The following is a 20727-nucleotide window of genomic DNA, read 5'->3' as shown; positions in this document are numbered from 1 at the left end:
CTGCACAGAGCCTGGCCTTTTCTTTTTTCCAAGTTGCTGTCCAAAGGGGCCTGGGCCACAGCGAGTGCTCAGGAGCGTTTGACAGAAGAGTGAGCACCAGGCAGGTCTCAGGCCAGCGTGTCCTTACAGCTCTAGGAGCAGAGTACTAGCCCCGAGCTGGCACCACACTCGGCAAATCTCAGTTTACCAAATTAAAATCCAGTTGTTTGGTGGCTCCTCAAAATGTCAAACAAGGACAAGCCTGTAATCCTACCACTAACTGAGGCTGAGACAGGAAGATTGCAAATTGGAGTCCTACCAGGGCAACTTAGTGAGACCCAGTCTTAAAAAATTTAAAAAGGAAAACATGGAAACAAAGCTTTTGTAAATGGCGAGGGGAGGAGGGGTTGAAGGGAGAGTAGGGGGAAAAGTAAACAAGTTGTATCATGTACAAATTCTCTATGATGAATGTGATCACTATATATATCTAAAATGTACCAATAAAATCTATTTAAAACTTAAAAAATTTAAGTCGGGTGTGGTAGCGCACGATTGTAATCCCAGCACTCAGGAGGCTGTGGCAGGAGGATCATTTCGAGTGCAAGACCAGCCTGGGCTACAAAGTGAGCTCAAGGTCAGCCTGAACTGCATAAGGAGACCTTGTCTCAAAAAGACCAAAAAAAAAAAAAAAAAAAAAAAAAGCTAAACATACTATTATCCTATGGCCCAGTCACTTTACTTCTAGGTACACAAACCAAAGAATGCAAAGCAGGGACTCAAGCAGGTGTTTATAGTAAAGAAGTCATATTATTCCCAAGACCCAGCTGGTGGATATCTGTCCATCGACAGATGAGCAACAAGATACACATCCTACCCACACAGCTGAATTTTATTTAGCCTCAGAAAGGATGGTGGGTGGGTGTGTGGTGCTGGGGACCAAACCCAGGGCCAGGTACGTACCTGGAAGTGTGCTACCACTCAGCGACACCCCAGCCTCCAGCAGGACTACACTGCCTGGCACACCAGTGGGCTTGAAAACAGTATGTTAAGGAAAAGCCAGGTATAAAAGGCAAATACTGTATGATCTCACATATAATTAAAATTGCAGATTGTATGTATATTTTATCTCAGTAGAAAAGGTTTCACCAAATCGATGTGAAACAACCTGTGGGGGTCAAGAAAGCCCGTGCCCAGCACAGTGAGGGGCTTTGGTGAGGGGACGTACAGCCCGATGACAGCAAGGCTGTGCACACCAGAGATGAGGGCGCTCTGGAGTGCACATGGAGTATTCACTTCAGATCTGCTTCCCAGAAATCTCTGAGACATAAAGGGAGCTGGAGGGGCTCGGGGGGACCCATGAGCTGCATGGCATCGTGGGCTGGCGGGCGGTCCTTGGAGGCCTCTCCTTTCTGCCTGGGCCCCTCAGGGGGCACCCGGGAGGACCACTGAGTGCCGAGGACCATGACTCTCGCACCGCGTCCCAGCTGGCCGAGGCAGGTGCCCCAGAGCCCCCGCAGCTCTCTCCCCAGGGTGCGAGGCAGCAGTGGGGCTGCCCGCAGTGCACAGATAGGGTTAGGACAGTTAGGACAGGTATGATTCAGTCACAGAAATCATGCATACTGATGGAAAACACGTCCACATTTTCCGTCTTACAGAAATGACTCATCCTGCATCTGTGTTATGGGAGAAAGGGTAATTTTTCTATCCCAGGGCACACCTGACATGGAAGTATCTGGCAGGAGGTCAGAATCCTACAGAAGGGTGAGTGCTGGTCACTCAGGTGTCTTTTATTAGGTTATGAACGCTGACACATGACAGGTTCCTTGGAAAGTCCCTGAAAATTACTAGGGCCACCCCAGCTCGTTTCGTAAAGAGCAGCAGAACGGCAGTGGAGCTCTTGGTTTCTCTGCCAGCCTGGTGCACCCGAAACGCCGAGTATCGGGTGTTCCTAGTAGTTTGCTGAATCTGCTGCCACAAACAGCTCCTGCTCCAGGGTTTCTTCTCCTTTAAATGAGATGAGGTCTCACTGTGCCAGCCTGTCCGTGGGCCCCAGGCCTGCGGCACTCTGTCCTCTACCCACAGCACCCGGGAGCCTGGGAGCCCGCAGGGCAGGCGCTGGAGGGCGTCACAGTCTTGACGCACTTGTCTCCAGGCTTACATTTTTGGTAAAATGTGGGGTTTTTGGTGCTGGGAACCGAACCCAAGGCCACGAGCTGAGCACGTGCTTGTCCAGGGAGCCACACTCAGTTCTGTCCCCTACGGGGCACATTAGGCAGTGCAGTGCTGACAGCAGTTTTCTTGGATAAAAAAACTTCTAAACAGAAAGTTCAAAATATTCAATTTCTTAGTTCAAAAGCTATGGATATGTTTGTGAGGCATCTATGTTTCCTGTAAAGAAAAACTGCCATAAAAATTTAAGTTTCCATTAACAGTTTTGTGAGCTTTTATTTCTAAGGTACTGTTTCTATTTAGGTAAGTAGCTTAGACTCTTACTGCCTGTAAGGTTTTAAAATTTGTTGTCAATTCTGTAATTTTACAAGAATAGGAGAAGCTAGGCTGTTGCAGTTTGGAGTAAGCTGAATGGTACATCTGTCTCCACTCCAGCTGAGCAGCTTTAACTCTGAGTCAGTGCTTGTTCCTACTAAAGCTACTGCACAGTGATCTTACTCATTAAAACAGGGTCTGGAGAAGTGGTCCAGGCTGGCCTCGAACTCACAGCAATCCTCCTGCCTTCGCCTCCCAAGTGCTGGGATTACATGTGTGCCACCACACCTGGCTAAGTGTCCCAGTTTAGAGATTTTTAAAAAATGTGTCAATCTCAACTACTTCTTATGCAAGGTTTACTTCTTTAAGATTTTATACAAATTCATTTTACCTCAAGAATGATAAAGGAACAATGCTGTACATACAGGAGAGAGTTGTTCAGTGAGGACTAATTCACATGTTTAAGCATAGCATTTTAGGAAGTTAAAATCATTTTCTACCAAGTAAGGGAAAGAATGAAAACAACAGCCAGCGTACTGCTGCTGCCTGGCTCTCATTCTAGTCCTGGGAAACATCAGGACAAGGAGAGAGCTGCTGCAACACACGTCCAGAGCTAAATAAAACATGGAAGAAAATACACACATATTAAAGAATGAAAATTATTTTTTCAAGACAGGGTCTTGCTATGTAGTTCAGGCAGGCCCTGAACTCACTCTGTAGCCCAATCTGGCCTCACACTCATGGCGACCATCCTGTCGCAGCCTCCCAAGTGCTGGGATTAGAGGTGTATGCCACCATACCCGGCTAATTTAATTTTAACAAGGCAAAGAGATTGACTTTGACATGTGGTTGTAGTGGGTTAATCTTGAGTGCTTCTTCTAGTTCCACCTGGAAAACAAAACAAAACAAAAAACAAACCAAAACCAAAACCAAACCCCGCAAGGCTTTTTCTCTGCTTCCCAATAGTACAGCGATAGCGGCTGACACCTGTGATGTTACTGCCTCGTCTCTGGGGACTGGGACTGTGATGGGGGTGGAGGTGGTGGGTGACATGGGCTGTGGGGTGTAGCTCTGAGTCTTTCAACCTCCAGAGAGAGAGAAGACAGAGAGTGGGTGAGAAAGGGAGAAAGGAGAGAAGATAGAAAGAATAAAGAAGAATAAAAACTAATTTTCCAGCCAGGGAAATACTTAAAAAACCTTTTATGTCAAAGTCAGGATTTCACAACATGATACACTAATGCAAAATCCAGTAGCACCTGTAAGATTTGTAAATGCTGCCATCACTTAAATGTTCTTAAATATCTGTGAAAGACTGAAGGGAAAAAGATGAAGTACATTCTCCAGAGAACAACAAATGTATTTCAAAATAAAAACTGTATTTTTGTTTTTCTTTTTTCCAGCTTTTGTTTCTGTACAAGAATTCATAGTTATCATCAGATAATAACTTAGACACATCGGCTCAGTCTCCACTGTTGTCCTCCACAGTCACCGAGAGTCTGCGCATTCCGGCCACCGTCCCCAACGCTGCGTTCTGAGGAACAGACCACCGCACCTGATCGAGAGCTAGAGATATATGTATATATATATAAATATATATATATAGTACTTGTCTCTGGGAAAAATCAGAATTTTAATATGCAAACATTTATTTATAATACAGAAATGGAAAATCTACAGTAGGCACACAACCGAATTATGACTCGTAGGCAATGCTTTCCAGATATGGTCCTACTGCGAATGTGAGTTTAAAATAGTCTTGTAAGAAGGATTTATTTATATGTGCACTTGTGTCACCTTATCCCAAATACTGTACATGTCTATGGACAATCTGGGACTTTGAAGGTGCAGCCCTCAAGAAGTTGTTAAGTCACTAAAAAGAAACAGTTAGGCTCTATTGGACAAGGAAAACACTCACAAAATTTCCAATTTTAAATTTCTTATCAGTAGGAAAATATTAAAAATAATTTTCTGTATATACATATGGGTATATGTATATATTGAATTACATATATGTCTCACATTATCAATACAATTCAAGTGGAAACATTTTGGTGAGTTATTTTCCCATTAAATGACCACTATGTCAAAAATTTTAAAATATTTTATTACATCATTAAAATAAATCACTGACCATTTCAACAGCTTACACTGTTTTTTTTTTTTTAAAAGATTTTTAAAAAACTCTTCATAACTAAATTCCCTGACCCCTAGCTAGTTCCCTATTTAAATGAAAACCTGGTGCTCTGTCACTCAGAGACTCGTGGATAAAATCACATCTACTTCAAAATTCTATCCATCAAATAAACTTTATTACCTGATTTATCAGAGAAATACCTCCGCTCTGAGCATGTGTATCCAATTAATCTCCCTATGGTAATAGGTGAGGAAAATCCCTAAGATAGATGGAGGCAGCTTACAGGACGCTGGAGCACACGTAATACGGGATGACTAAGGGTCTGAGAGAAACTGTTCAGACACCTGAAAGCTCATTCTAGAAACTAAGTTTAGAAACAAACTATTTTTCACTCTAATATAAATCAATATGTATGTATTTATGTACATACACATACATATAAAACAAAATTCTCTAATGCTGAGTAGCTATGAGTGAAAAATGGTTACAAATTGCTTAATTTGCTTAATTTTGTACTTAACAATTCGATCAATTTGGGGTACAAACAAAAAGTCAGTGCATTTATTGACTCTATAGAGCCAGACACTCAAGCATACACTTTAAGAAGAACAACCTCCTCACCATGACAGGCATTGTACAGCAAGAATATATGCATTCTGACGCATTTCCTACTCATATGCAGACCAGACAGCACTTGGCTTACTTTTAAAATCGCTTCATAAAAGAAATGTATCATATAAAGAAATGCATGTTTGCTAAAAGTCTTTTAAAATTACATCAAAACATTAAAACCTGCTCGCTGAGAAGAGCCTGTTAATGTAGCTCCGTGTGGAAATGCTAGGTAACAGTTCAGTATATTGCCGTGTGAGGTTTGAGGAAGGGTGTGGCTGACGTGAAGGCCCAGAGCACAAGACCTGTCTCCCCTGCCATGGTCACCGTTTAGACACAGTCCTCTGATCGGCTGTTACGTAAAGGGATCCCCTTGAAAATAGTTCTACACCTTAAAATTACCTATAATAAATAGTTCCCCAATAACCACTATTATTTTTAAATTGAAATGCATTGATCATTCAGAAAAGATTTCTTGCAAAATATATAAACAAAAGTAACTGCATATTTTTTGTAAATATACTTAACATTGCTACACCAGCCCGTTAATGACAGGCTACTGTATTTCAGTTCTGTGTGTCAAATTTATTAGAAATTTAAAAACAAAAATTTCTGAGGGACTCAGCTGCCTTTGTTAGTTGGCTTTAAAATGTGTAATAAAACAGGAGACAGTATATTCTCATAAACACATGGAATCAATAAGGAAAAGTAAAGTATACAACAGACAAGATTAGAGAACACCAGAGTGTACCAGAGTAGTCACCAGAGTGAAAAATCTTCCAGTACAAAAAAGGGAAGAACTCTATACACCCAGTTATAGTGTGTTTCAATAAAGATGCAGCTCTCTCTCACTCCTGGCAAGAATTAACTGGTAATGGCACTGCTTCTCAGCAGTGCAAAATATCCTGAGAAATTATTCGGATTACAACAAAAGACAGGGCTTTCATCACTAAGTTTTTGCACAAATCACAGCTCTAGATATCATAATAAATTAATTTAAAAAGCAGATAATCTTCACTATGTTGAACACAAAAGGGGATGTGACCCAGACATTGTTAATTCTCCCACTGGCTAATATCAGGGGAAAAAAAAAAAAAGATTGCATTAAGTGTCTATTTGTAACTTTCTAGTTAACTATGGCCAATAATATACATGGAGGTAATTTGTAGTTCAAGTTTTTCATTTTTTTACCCAACTAGCTACAAGCTAAATTCTAAAATTTACACTGAAATATACAATTCCAATTTTCAAAAGATCCTCCTCCTGGAGGAATGATATTTAATTTTTTTTGTGCAATCTTGATGCAGAGCCCAAATAGTCCTATGAAGAGAGACAGAGTATCTTTTAATCAATTGGCACTGAAATTTGATTTTCCTTAGCTGCATTCTAGTAGCTTGGCCAAGTTATCCCGTAACTCTGTTAGTTCAAATATCTTCCCATCCAGAATTTCCAAGAGCGTCTTCAGGTTATTGCGAAAAGCTTCCTGTTCGCTCTGACTCTTCTCCAGACGCTGCTCCAAGTCAGACAGTTGTCCCTCCAGATCTTTGTTCCGAATTTCCACCTCCTTCAGAAGCAAAAGTAAAATGCATGCATATATGTCAGTTCACTGCCTAGAAAACAGCATCACTTGTTATTTCCGCACATCATGTAACAAGCCTGAAAATCAAGATGAATTTCTGAAGCCCAACTTAATGCTATTTAAGGAGGTTTCAGATAGGCCCTCAGAGTGTATGGTTTTACTGACTCGATTCTTGTGAATCTATTTACCCAACAAAAAGTTATGACTCATTCCTTCAAGCCAAGCAACATTTTCAGACAGGCTTCCAAGCCCAGACAGGCCTGAAGACCCACTGGGGAACTATTCCCATCTCATCTTCCTACCACTTACCTACTCGGGTTAACAAACAGGAGGCAGCAGGGCAGCCTGCCAGCAAGCTCAGGTGAAAGCAAGTGGAGAGAAAGAAATGAAAACTCTCTCCTTACCAGCAGCTCCGGCAAACATTAATGAGCACCACGCTCTAACCAACTGAGCTCACCGGCCCACTGGCAAACCCTCAGAGAAGAAAGCAGCTCTCTCAAATGAGCTTGCAGCATTCTCTAAACACGTGGCCTTGATATTCAATGAATGCATGTTGTTAAGAACACAGTCCAGCTGCTAAAAACTGTAGTGGAGGTATATAATAATCGTACATAATATGCAGAAGGGAAGCGAGAGCTCATGATAACAAAAGACCTTAAAACATTTGAAACAGATGGAACTGGATAACCAAAAGTTATCCAGAAGTTACGACTTTTTAAGAAATGTTTCTAAGGATGAAAAATGAGTGGCAAAAATATAAACTGAGCTAACAATATTTTTCAGTTAAAAAAATGAAATTAAAAATATGGCAGAGAATCAACTCTTACACTTTAACCAAACTCACATAGGTAACAAATTATAAGTTGTATGTCCTTTCTAGAAAGCTCATTTTTATATCTGAGAGGAATTAACTGACAAAAATTATATTCAAATATGTAAACTATATGGGACAATGAAAATATTGGTGTTATACAATGTGAATCAGCCACAGAAAATAAGATGCTTCAAATTTAATACATTTAGATATGTCTATTAAGTATAGAGGACAGTGGAAATTCAAAGAATGCTACTGAAGGCTGAGCTGGTAACAGGTCAGTGACAAGGACAGCACAGGGAGCAGGGCCCTCTGCATCTGGGCAGACTGTGTGTGTGGACGAAGGGGAGTCTGAGCACAAAGGGAACACAGCTGTGAGTTGGTGTTAGGGTGCTTTCCCACCAAAATTCTCAAAATATCTTCAAAAATTGAGGTTTTGAGAAAAGTAATTTAAAAACTGGTTTGAACACATTTAAGAGGGTAACAGCTGATTCACTATTCTGAGGATAACTACATGCCTAGCTGTTATGGTTGATACACTGTGTCAACTTGGGGAATCTAGAGGTTTGGCTAAGTGACTCAGCAGGAAGCCAGGATACTTACTTTGTATACATCCTGAGCCTGTGGAAGAGGAGGGCATGGAGATTATGTGAGAGCTACAGGCCCCTTAGGTGGGGGTAGCCTGTTTACAAAGTAAGGCAGGGAAAGAAGCTGCTTGCCGCCATTCCTCCCTTTTTGCTCTGGCTGCTTTGCTGTTTGGCTGCCATTCCCCCCTTTGCTCTTGTTGCTTTGCTACCTTCTGCCTCGGAGCCAGCCAAGTATGGACTGAAACCTCCACAGACTGTAAGCTAAATAAACCTTTCCTTCTTTCATTTTGGGCATTGGGTATTTTGTCTCAGCACCGAGAGAAAAGTAACCAAGACACTAGCTAAGGGTAATTATGAGCAACACATGAGCAGGGGTGCCACGTGAGATGCCACATGAGATGTGTGAGCATGCAAAGATTTAAGAAGGGACTGGAACAGCTATGGTGACTGATAAATGAAGAGCTTAGGAATCCGACTTCATCTTGAGAATTTACTGATATCTTAAACCACACATTTTTCTAATCTCCTTTGTCTGAATAATCTGCCAGGTGAAGATAAGTAAACTGAAAACAGAATCTGAAATTAATAAAATATTTATAAATTTTAGCTGTAAACTGTTAGGAAAAAACAGGCCCTTCCATCAGATGTACACACTCACGCAGGACTGCGCTGCATGCCTTGCTGCTGCTTCAACAAACTCACCAGTCGGGCGTTCCCACGCTACACAAGCACAGCAGACCCTCCCCGACCCCGAAACCTCCCTTTCTCCATGCCCATCGACGCTACAGCCTACAGCTTTCAGTGGGACCAGGCAAAAGGGAGTCCCCACAGCCACTGAACTGCACAGTGAACCAGGAGTGAGTCTCCTCCAAGCCGTGTCTGCACAGGTTCCACTATTTAGGTAACAAAAGGGGTCCAGAGCAATGCGAACGTGCGCATGTTTCCAGGCAGAAAGAACCTGTTCCTAGAGCAGGAGCAGACAATCTAGTGAACAGGGGCCAGCCAGAGGAGACCAAAGCCATGGCCACATCCCGGTTTCTAACCTGAGCCCGCACCTTCCAGTCCTCTTTCTGCCCTTCTCCCTGTAAACTCAGGCTTCTAATTGCTCATTTTTGTCTTTTTTTTGGTACCAGGAATTGAACTCGGGACCTTGTACTTTGCCAGGCAGGCATCTGTGCCACTGAGCTATGTCCCTGGCCCTCATTTTTGTCTAAGAACTTCTTTACCTTCACGATGTAAGACAGGCCAGTGGCACCTGGAGGCATGGTTCAGACTCAATAAATCCTGCAGGGCAGAACAACTTAATCTCTTTTGAGTGATTTGAAGGGCAAAAATTGAAAGGGTAAAATTTTACTGGGCAGAAAGTCATATTCCATATCTGTTAGATTAAGAGTATTATGCAGTTATGACTACAGTCAAGGAACCAGATCAACTTGATTTTTTCTAAATTTGAATCCTGGAACTTTTAGTCTAAGTAAAAGCTACCAAAAAACCTCTATCTTTATTGACATCTAATTCATTTAAGTTCTTATCAATATGATTCACATCTTAAATGCCTCAGGGATTATTAATTGCTTCATTAGATTATTAATCTTCAAATATAATAGTATTATAGACAGCTGAGTTTGGGAAAAACAAGGTGGTGAGATAGGGCTGGGCCCTTGAGAGAGTAGACAGAGGAAATGAAAACTCATTACAACTGTGGCTGGAGGCTCATCTGCTGGAAGCCAGGCCTCAAGATACAGACGGGATGACCAGGCCTCTGTACCTCGCTGGGGACAAAATAAACAGCAACACTGGGTCTAATGATGTCTTGACAGCTAACCAAGACCCAGACCCATCCCTTCCTGAAAAGCTCTGTTCTTCCCATGCCACAGGTGCTACGTGACTTGCTTCCCCAAATTGGATCAGCATCACTAAGTGACTATACTTATAACCTTTTTGGATGATTACAGCTGTAACCCACGTGGTACCCATGTGGCTGTGCTCTATAAACTTCCCGAGAGATGGGGTCCTTGGCAGCCCACTGGGGACCTCTTCTGTCCCTCAAGAGCTTCATCTCTCCGCCTCGGTAAGTACTTCCTACTATTAACCACCGTGGCTCCTTAGAGTTCACCCTTTGATTTTGGGGAACACAGACTTAGAATATGAGACATCTGGCAGGTTGGGAGTTAAGACTACTTCCCTTGTATCACCTGGAGGTCCTATATCATTCCTGTAGCAACAGGACACATGAGTCATCAAGGTAAGTATTAATACATCATCATTTTTACCTAGAAAAGAGGGTAAAAGACACATACACACTTGACAAAGAACTGCTCAACAATTAGTTACTGAACATCTTCCATTACTAGACACTGAAGATAAAGCAGTACAATAATTCCTGTTTTATTTAATTTAATTTATTTATTTTTCTGTCCTTTTGAGACAGGGTCTTGCTATGCAGTTCAGGCTGGCCTTGAGCTCACTTTGTAGCCCAGGCTGGTCTTGAACTTGCAACTATCCTCCTGTCTCAGCCTCCTGAGTGCTGGGATTACAGGCATGTGCCACCACGCTCGGCTGATAATTCCTGTTTTAATACAGGAATTTACCTTTAGAAGGAAGGCAATAAAGAAGTAAACCAAAAAAATTTCTGAATAATAAGGTAATAAACCGGGCGTGGTGACCCATGCTTGTAATGCCAGCACTTGGGAGGCTGAGGCAGGAGGATTGCTGCGAGTTCGAGGCCAGCCTGGGCTATAAAGTGAGCTCAAGGCCAGCCTGAACATATTGAGACCCTGTCTCAAAAAACAACAACACTTTTTTTTACAAAACAAAATAAGACAATAATAAGGTAATAATGACTGTGTACACTGAAATCTACCAATCATCCTCCCCAGACTGTGTCAGCAAATAACAAGAATAAAACCTGCAAATTCCATAAGTTCATGTAAGTAGGAGACAGAGACAGCACTAACCTGCGATAGCCACAAGAGGAAGACCCCTGTGAGTCCTAAAACACTGAAGGCAAGCAGATTCTAAGAAAGTACACACAACGTGGAGAGGCAATGGGGAAAAGGCAGAGGGCGCGCCTGAGGCGTGGGTGCTTGGGGGAGAGAAAAGCCTTTTGGGTCACATTAACAAAGGGGAAGAGAAGCAACGAAATGTAAGATCTGGTATGACAAAAAAACTCGTTTTTGGAGATAGGGTCTCGCTATGTAGTGCAGGCTAGCCTCGGACTCATGGTGATCCTCCTGCCCAAGGCTTAAACTGAAACACATAAGAACTCAGGAATGTACAGGATGAGCACCAACAAGAGGTCAAGCTTCCTCCAGCAAGCGAGTACTCTGGAAAGGAGGGGGCCTCTAGGAGGCATGCGGGCTCCTCTCCTCAAGTGGGAGTCAGCCTGGTAACAGAAGCTTTGCCCTGCTCCAGGCATGCACACTGCAGCAGCAACTGGGTGCAGTCTTGAGCAGGACACAGATCTCAGCAAAGGAGCCAGCTGGTGCTGATCTTGACTTCCCAGCCTCCAAGACTGTGAGAAATACATTCTGTTGTTTATAAATTAACCCCCTGAAAGTATTCTGCTACAGCAGCATGATGGACTAAGACTGTGAGCATTAACATATTACTGTATGCCAAAGACTAAGCCGAAGGTGTGTGTATAAAGTACTACAACAAAGCAGAAGTTATATATGTAAAATACTGGAGGAGAAAGGAAATGAGAAAGTACAGAGTTAACCTCATTATTAAAGCTATTATTTAAAGTCATAGTGAGATGGAAAAACAAACCACTCCAGGACCTCCCCCCAGGACTCAACCCTGCACCCCGCCTGACAGATGATGTTATGTTCTTACTCTGATCTTAGCCACAAGATTACAACAGACTCTACTTAGCTGCGCCTCTCCTCCCTCCTTCCCACGGAGCTGCTTCACAGCTACCCCCATCAGATGTTAGAAGTTGTAAACCTGTCACCTTCAAGTCACTGCCTTTGTTTGACTCACCTTTTCCCACCATAGACTCTATATAACTTCCCCAGCACAGATTCAGGGCTCAGATTTTGGGGTGCTGAACTCCTCTGGGCCTACTAGCAAAATAAAGAGCTCCCTCCACTTCTGAGTGCCATTTGATGGTTTTCTGTGTCACTGATAAATCTGACTGCAGTAACATCTGGTAAAATCTAAAATATCTGTAACAACAGTTCAGAATCAAAGAATACCATTTAAAACTAACAAACCAGATAGTGAAAGTTTAAATATGAACGCACCATAGTGCCCAGGCTGGCCTTGAACTCATGCCGATCCTCCTGCCTCAGCCTCCTGAGTGCTAGGATTACAGGAATGTGCCACCATGTCCAGCTTCTTTTCTTCTTAAAAAAATTTTTTTTTGTGTGTATGTATGGCATGGGGACTAAACCCAGGGCCTTGCACATGCTAAGTAAGTGCTCTACCACTGAGCTACACTTCTAGCCCTAGGAGAATTTTTTAAATGTTTAAGTTTAAGGTAACAGCTACAAAGGTAAGGTCACCTTAAACATCAAAGATATAAAACAGACCAAACAATACATCATGTAGAGAAAGACAAATGTATCACAGAGTTACCTATTAAAATACATTTTCAACTGGCTGAGAAAGCACTATCCAACTGCACATGTATGAGACACACACCGAGCATTCACAAGCTCTGACTGAATATTAGATCACAAAAAAGCGCAGTAAATTATGTAAGGTAGAAATTCTACAATAAAACCCCATGACCTCAATGCAATCAAACTATAAGACAACAGCTAAATAAAAATACAAAAAGGCCTTTCTACAAACAAATCTATAAATCTTTTAAAAAACTCTGGTATGAAAGGGAAACAAAACCAGAAAGTTACAGTTTAAATAAAGCATTTTTTGTAAAAGAAATAGAGGCAGTAATTAAGGAATTACCAGGGGAGTGAACATATGATAATACATTAAATGATATTAATAGATCTAGGAAGGAAAAAGAAATCTAGGAAGAATATAGTTGTCTTCATAGATGTAACAAAATTCCAAAAGTCATTTCCTCACTCAATGTCAAAAGACACTAACAAAGAAAATAGTTCTGATTTTCCATTTGAAGAAATACTTGAAAGTTTTGGAGAAGAGGTTTAGTAACTGTAGGGAAAGACAAAAGATATGAATAAATTCACACATAAAAATACAAAAAATGGACTTTCAGCTTATGAATGATGCTCACACTCATCATAAGGGAAACAAAGTTACCATTTCTCACTTATTATACACCACCTAAAATTAAAAACATTTTATGGAGAGGATATGGAAAAACAGGCACTCATAATGTTGTAGTAGAAATTGGTACAACTGCTTCTGTAGAGAATTTGGCAATATTTAAAGAAACTATATATAAGTTTACTTTGTAACTTTGAATTCTTGCTTTTAAGTATTTATTCAGAAGACACACCTCTAACAATTACAAAGTAACTGTACACTGTTACTCATTTTAGTGTTACTGCAGAAAACTGAAAACAATCTAAATTCCCAAATAAAAATGGGTTGGTTGAAGGAACTACGATACACACAGATGACAATGAACAAATCTCTATGAACTCTCATAATTTCCAGGATATACTTTAGGTGAAGAAAACAACCAAACCAAAACAAAAAAATAAGCACAGAAGAATAATCTGGAGTCCATTACTGTTTGTGTAACCAAAGAGGGAGGGTAGAGTAAAAACCCCACCCATGTATCTCTTTGCTTGGTAAGAATAAATAGGGAATAGGGTGTGGTGGTGCACGCCTGTAATTCCAGCACTCAGAAGGCTGAGGCAGGAGGATTGCTGCAAGTTTGAAGCCAACCTGGGCTGCATAGTGAGTTCAAAACCAATCTGAACTATATAGCTGGACCCTGCCTCAAAAAAAAAAAAAAAAAAAAACCAAAAAACAGAAAGAAAGAGAGAGAAAAAAAGCAGGGGAGAAAGAAAGGCAGGAAGAGGAAACAGGCAAAGTTAATGAAACAGTTACCTACAGTAACTGTGGTGAGATGGAGCCTGGTACTGGGTCGGGATGATACATTCTCTGAGGGAATTTTTTTATTTTTGACTCTGCCATTTCATGTTTCATACAGTCACTAAATACATACCTAAAGTCAGGAAGGATTGTGGGAAGACTAAAGTGGAGCATAATGGCACAAATAAATGTGACTACTGCGCATGAAGAGAGTGGGAAAACTAGTCCAATTTACTTATAACTTACTTACTTATTTATTTAGAGGCAGACTCTCACTATGTAATCCAGGCTGGCCTTGAACTCCTCACAGTCCTCCTGCCTCAGCCTCTCGAGTGCTGGGATTACAGGCCCGTGCCACCATGCCGGGCATCCAACTAACTTTTGCACATAGGCTAAGGACAATCACACTGCTCTTTAGTTAGTAGCTTTTGATATTTTTGTGACAATGGTGCTAATTAGCAATTCAAGACTACTCTGTTTGTATTCTAAGATCCAACAAGTAAATATATTGTGGATAATGGGAATCAGGTTTCTTAGTACTGTACTGGAGAAAGGAGTTAAACTATGGAAATGCAGAACAGAATGAACTCCACAGGATTTGACTGCTCTGGGGGTTATGCTATGGTTTAGCTCTACAGTGTCTCCCCAGTTCTCACGTGTGGGTGTGTGGAAGGTGACTGGCTCATGGGAGTGCTACATGAAAACGGTTTGTTCTTAGCTGTACTGAGAAATGGTAGCAAAGTGTGCTATAACAGACAGCTAGATTAGATAGAAATTAACAGGCAGTCAGAGAGGGCCTGGAGTGTGGGAGGGGAGCAGTACAGAGGGTGAGACACATCAACACTGACGGGAGGGCCACGAAGAGGGCAGGCCTGCAGGCCCAGCAGCATTACTGAGGCTGAGCGTTTACAGTCCCTGTGGTTGCATGCTCCAGGTGAGCACTGGTGTGCACATCCCACACACTGAAACACTGACTCGCATCTCCAGCCTGGGTGGGCCTAAGTAGGCACCGCCTATAGGCAGGGGAGCAGCTCACCGGACCAGTCCTCCCCCTTTTCCACGCGCCTTTGTTTTTCCTCTGTGAGAAATTGTAGGTCAGCTGCAGGTAATGATGCTATCGCTACCTGCCTTGCTTCCCTAACGGGTCAGTAATAGCTAAGCAGCTGTACCTGTGACCCTGCTGGATGACTGGAGTTCGTCGCATGGTGTGAGAGTCTGCTGTGTAGATAGCCTTGGAGAAAGAGCCTCTGTGGCCACCCGCTTCAGGATGCCCCGTCTCTTAGGAGCTGTCTCTCCACGAACACTTTCTACTCTCGAGCTCCTCTGTCCTTGAAATTCATCCTTTGATATTCGATATTCAATCTTCGGGGACATGAACTCGCACAGCTGACACCTACCCGGCTGGGAGGCGTTCTTCCTGTCACACTGTGGCTGAGGCTTTAGCTCAGTGGCAGAGCCCTTGCTTGGCATGTGCAATGCAGAAGGCCCTAGGGTGACTCCCCAGAGGTACTGATGTAGGGATTTATCTCCTACAAGACAGTATAGACGAACAGAGACCAGTAAGCAGTCGGGGCCCTGCTGTTCCAGACAGCCCTTTCTCAGGATGAGACTGAAAAATTTTTTTTTAATTTTCTGAGACAGGGTCTCATTATGCAGTCCAGGCTGGTCTTGAACTCGTGTGATCTCCTGCCTCAGTCTCCCAAGTGCTGGGATGACAGGTATTCACCACCACGCCCGGCTCAGAATGAGGCATTTTAAACCTTGGTACTAACCAATTCTCATTTAAATGTTAATCTTAAAGAAATCATCAGAAAGTAATAAATCTTACTATGTATGTAAGGTTTATTACTACGATGATATTATTTATTATGGTATAACCGGAAACAACATAAGCCACCATCCGTATAGGAATGTGGGGATGAAAGCCAAGGAAAGAAAGTTGTCAAACACACACCAGGGAGAGGTGCTTTGCATTAGGATGAGTTTTTACCTTGCTAGATATACTTTTCTAACTTTGCTACCATGAGTGTTATATTGATATTTGGAAATATCTAAATACCAGAATTTAGAAATTAGCTGGCACAGTGGCAGACTGTCAATGATCCCAGCATTCTGGGGGGCTGAGACAGGAGGATCTCAGGTTCTAGACCAGTCTTGGTAACTTAAGAGACTCTGTCTCAAAATTTATTTTTATAAAAAGCAGCTAGAGATTTAACTCATTGTGAAGGCCCTGAGTTCAACTCCCAGTACCAAAAATAAAAACAAAAACAAACCACCTGAAAATTAGAAACTCTATAATGATCACAGGCACAGCTATGGTTTTTCAACCCACATTCACACCTTCAATCCAACTCTACACACTACAATTTTGGGAGTTTCTCTGCTATCCAAGGACTTTAGTAAATACAGTTTTCTAAATTAAATTTACGGTGCTGGGACTTGATCAATAGGACACACTTAGGTGTGTGTGGCGGGGTGAGGGTAAGGGTTACAGAAGGAATTTTCTTCTAACTGAAGAAATAGGTTATTCCTGAGGCCTAGTCTTTTACAATTCATCCTTAAGTTTTCTAAAAGCCCCCCAGTCCTGTTCCAGGTTGATTTTTTTCTGATAATAACTTCTGATACTCAGTGAAGGAATGTTTAAGATCTGTTATTCACAGTTTTGGACGCCAGTTATAAAATTCAATCACTCCTCATCAGTGAAATACATTTAGATATTTTAACACAGAAGTTTGATATGAATAAATCATCTCTTGATTTTTCCTCATAAGTGGCACTACTGTACATATGACAAAAATTTACAGACATAAATCTTAGAGAAGAATCATTAAGGATGGCTTAGGCACTTGTTGCTTGAAGAAGTTTCAGATGCAAACGTAGGCTTCACTCCTTTGCAGCTAAGTGCCTTGGTTAAACTTGTTAGCACCTCTTTTCTCTACCCACAGGAGCAACCCACCTGCTAGTGTGAGCATGAGGGGTGATGTGTGCTAAGTGCCTAGTACAGTCACAACAAGTGCTGTGCTCAAAAGCCAAGACAAACACAAGAACAGACTAGGCCTAGCCTCCTTCCACCTCTCTTCCAGTCCTAATTATATGCTTCATATTCTGGTTCTCTATCAGGGTTTCTCAACTTCAACAGTATTGTCATTCTTCGTCACAAAATCAGCATCCCTGGTTTTGCTTATTAGATGTCAGTAGCACTCCCCTAGTTGTGAGAGTAAAGCATGTCTCCATACATGGTTAAATGTTCCCTGGGACACAAAACTGCCCTAGTTAGAACCACTACTCTACACAGATGATTAAAATGGAAGGTCAACATTAAAGAGGTTGAGCCAAAATAAGCAATTTTATTTTCCCCAACTGTTCAAAGACAAGAGCCATGGGGGTGTAATATAAGTACCTAGCTGGGCATGACAGCACACGCCTGTAATCCCAGCATTTGGGAGGCTGAGGCAGGAGGACTGCCATGAGGTCAAGGCCAGGCTGGGCTACATACTGCATTCAAAACCAACTTGAACTATATAGCGAGACCCTCTCTTAAAGAAGAAAAATACCTAAAGCAACGGAATACCTGTTAATTACTTTTGTGAATGTTGAGACAAAATACCCAACACCCAAAGTTAAAGGAGGAAAGGTTTATTTAGCTCACAGTTTGCAGAGATTTCAGTCCAGAATCAGCTGGCTCCAAGGCAGGGTGGCATGGCAGAGAGACAGTTACGGTAGGCACAAGTTGGAAAAAGCAAGCACGCAAGGGACAAGGTTCTTACTCTCCCATATATTGTATCTAGGCTACCAGGATTAGGGCAGCGCCAAACCAATCAGTGGACTGATTTAGTAATCACACCCTTAATCCTAGCATTGCACCATCAGTTACACACCCTAGATCCAGCCACCTCTGAAAAAGCCCCACCTATGACTGCATGAGGCTTTGTGGGGATCTCTAGACACAAAACATAACAGCCAGCAAGAAGAAACTTTGGTGTAATTCTGAACAATCTCCCACTATGCCTGACCACCACTGACACAGGATGCAACCATGTATGCAAATTTGAATCAGGAAGTGTATTATTTACATGAAAAACTTTGCAAAATTAATTAGACTGAAGAAAAAAATAGCACTCACTTGTGTTCAATAGGGAACAACTACTGCTATAGTTCATACATTAGTTCAATGTGAAAAATAAGCAGAGTTCCTATATTAAATGATATCAATTTGAGAATTTTTTTTTTTTGTCTTTTTGAGACAGGGTCTCGATATGCAGTTCAGGCTGGCCTTGAGCTCACTTTGTAGCCCAGGCTGGTCTCGAACTCAGAACGATCCTCCTGCCTCAGCCTCCCTAGTGCTGGGATTACAGGTGTGCACCACCACGCCCAGCACGAGAATTTTTTTAAAATTCAGGGTATTTTTAATATTGAAAGTAGGAATTCACAAAATAACTTACCAAAGACAATTTATAAATGGCCACCAGTATCTCAAGGTACTAGATGAACCAAGTAATTTTTGAAAAGTCAAAGATTAGGCATAAATTAGAAGTCCTAGAAAAAAAGAACGACTAAAACCTATGAAATGAAGTCACAGGAAAAGTCATCACTGTGGGAAAGAACGACTGACAGCTTTCTACGTGGAAATGAGGGGAACACCGCATGGTCACTCACCTGCAGTCTCTGGGTCAGAGAATCCCTCTGTTCTTGGAGTTCTCTGGCGTTATCAATTTCTTGTTTTAATCTTTCTATTTCCTAGAAATGGTAGAGTAATGTCCTTAACAACAGTTAAACTGTATCAAGGAAAGGGAAGGTCTTATTTTCTGCTGAAATTATCACCCCACTTTTTAGGAAACAGTCATTTAAAACACGTTCCTTTCTACTGCCTTTGAGAGGGATGCAGTCATCTTCACAGGTGTGCTGTCTAGGACAGAATGACCTTCAGCAACAACTCTAACTCGATGCAGCACAGCTTAGAGACACAACCTGACCATTTTAAAGGCTGTTTCAAGCTTTGAGACAATCCTTTCCTAGGACATTACGGCTTTTGACTGGAAACCAGAGACAGCTACAACTTGTGAAACCGTTTTCGTCTCCCATGGCTTCCTATTGACTTTATAAACACACCCCCCATACAGAAAGTAATAGGCATTCTCTCAGTCTAACTGCCCAATCTGTTCAACCCAGGGCATAGTAACAGAAATGAGAATGGGGAAAACATGCACAAGCGCAATACCACTCAATAAAAATTTCATTTTAAAAAATTTACAATGTTACTTTTATTCCATAAGCTCAACAGACTAGTACTTCTAACACAGGCCAGCCTGACAGAGATGGGCAGGAAGTGGCAAATACCTCTTCCTTGACTTTGAGCGTCTCCTCCAGTTCTTGTATCGTCTGGTTTAATTCCGTCTTATGGGTATGCACTGCATTTGCTTGGCTGCTTACACATTCAAGCTCTGTCACCTAAAATTCAATGAGAACATATGTGAAATTAGATGACAATTTAAGAAAGCTTTTTGCTGAAGACATAGTAAGCTCCTGATATGTGAATAATGAATTTTGGGAAATGGTAACACGATCAGCATAAAATGAACATATTCTTTAAAGATGCACAGTGAATACAAGGTAAAAAGAACAAAGGAAATATTTACATACTGGGTCATGCACAGGTTAAGAATAGTGATTTCTTGACAGCAGGGAACTCCTATAATGAAAGTTTAAAAGAAATTTCTTTTGAACATATACTCAAGATCAGATATGTCCTTCTGTCCTTCAGCTATAGCATTCAAATTAAATATGGGTTGTGAAAACTTGGCCTTGCAGAAGTTAGAAGTTTGTCAAGTACATTTCTAAAATGTAATGGAATTTAGAAGAAAATATATGCTTAAAATACAACTTACATTTTTCAGTACTACAATGACTTCATATTCATAGTGCTTCTTATAAGAAAGATATAAGAAAGAGTTCTTTAATTAGTAATAACTGACAACCCAAAGAGCTCGCTCCCTTTTCTTTATTTCTCCTTGCATGCTTACACATTCAAGCTCTGTGGGATTTTTATTTTTTATTTTTTGGTTTTTGAAGTAGAGTCTCACTATGTAGTTCAGACTGGCCTTACACTCAACATGTGGCCCACGCTGGCCTCGAACTTGTGGTGATCCTCTTGCCTCAGGCTCTGGAGACAGGGGTGCACCATATCCCACACATGTGTAGCTTTGATTTGCACTTCCCTCATTGGCCCCAGCTGTTCATCCATCCTCTTTGGCCAAAATATATATACTTCCAGCTAAAAGCAGGCTAGTCTCCTTGCTCTGAGAACAAGCTAGGTTCATGTCCACCCCCTGACTTCACTGGACTGTCCTCTCTGATGATGGGAAATCAGTCTCACCCTGCCAGGCCATCAGCTCTCGGTCCACTGCACTTTCTCCAGATGGCTAACCTTATTTACACAAGCCCTCAGAGCTCTCCTGTTCCACTCACAAAACACAGAATCTGTTCAAAAACCTTGGGTTTCTTTTTGTTTGATTAGATAACACATTTCCTAAGGGCAGTTCTAGTTCTGATAATGATGATTATTAAT

At 41.6% G+C, this 20727-nt stretch overlaps 1 protein-coding gene across 1 annotated transcript in view; it reads right to left on the bottom strand.

Moving 5' to 3' along the window:
• Positions 1-3648: 3648 nt before the first annotated feature.
• Homer1 (homer scaffolding protein 1) overlaps positions 3649-20727 on the bottom strand; it is a 130267-nt gene continuing 113188 nt past the window's right edge. Inside the window, exons 7-9 of the mRNA XM_005386011.1 lie at positions 19500-19610; positions 18819-18899; positions 3649-6770 (exon numbers count right to left, since the gene is read on the bottom strand). Coding sequence (XP_005386068.1) covers positions 6582-6770; positions 18819-18899; positions 19500-19610 — 381 coding nt within the window. The 3' untranslated portion in view covers positions 3649-6581. The remainder of the gene's footprint in view (positions 6771-18818; positions 18900-19499; positions 19611-20727) is intronic.

The sequence above is a fragment of the Chinchilla lanigera genome, unplaced genomic scaffold, assembly GCF_000276665.1.
Source record: "Chinchilla lanigera isolate Chin_1 unplaced genomic scaffold, ChiLan1.0 scaffold00024, whole genome shotgun sequence".
Taxonomy (NCBI): Eukaryota; Metazoa; Chordata; class Mammalia; order Rodentia; family Chinchillidae; genus Chinchilla; species Chinchilla lanigera.
The sequence above is the reverse complement of the archived record's forward strand: the minus strand, read 5'-3'. Positions and strand labels throughout refer to the sequence as shown.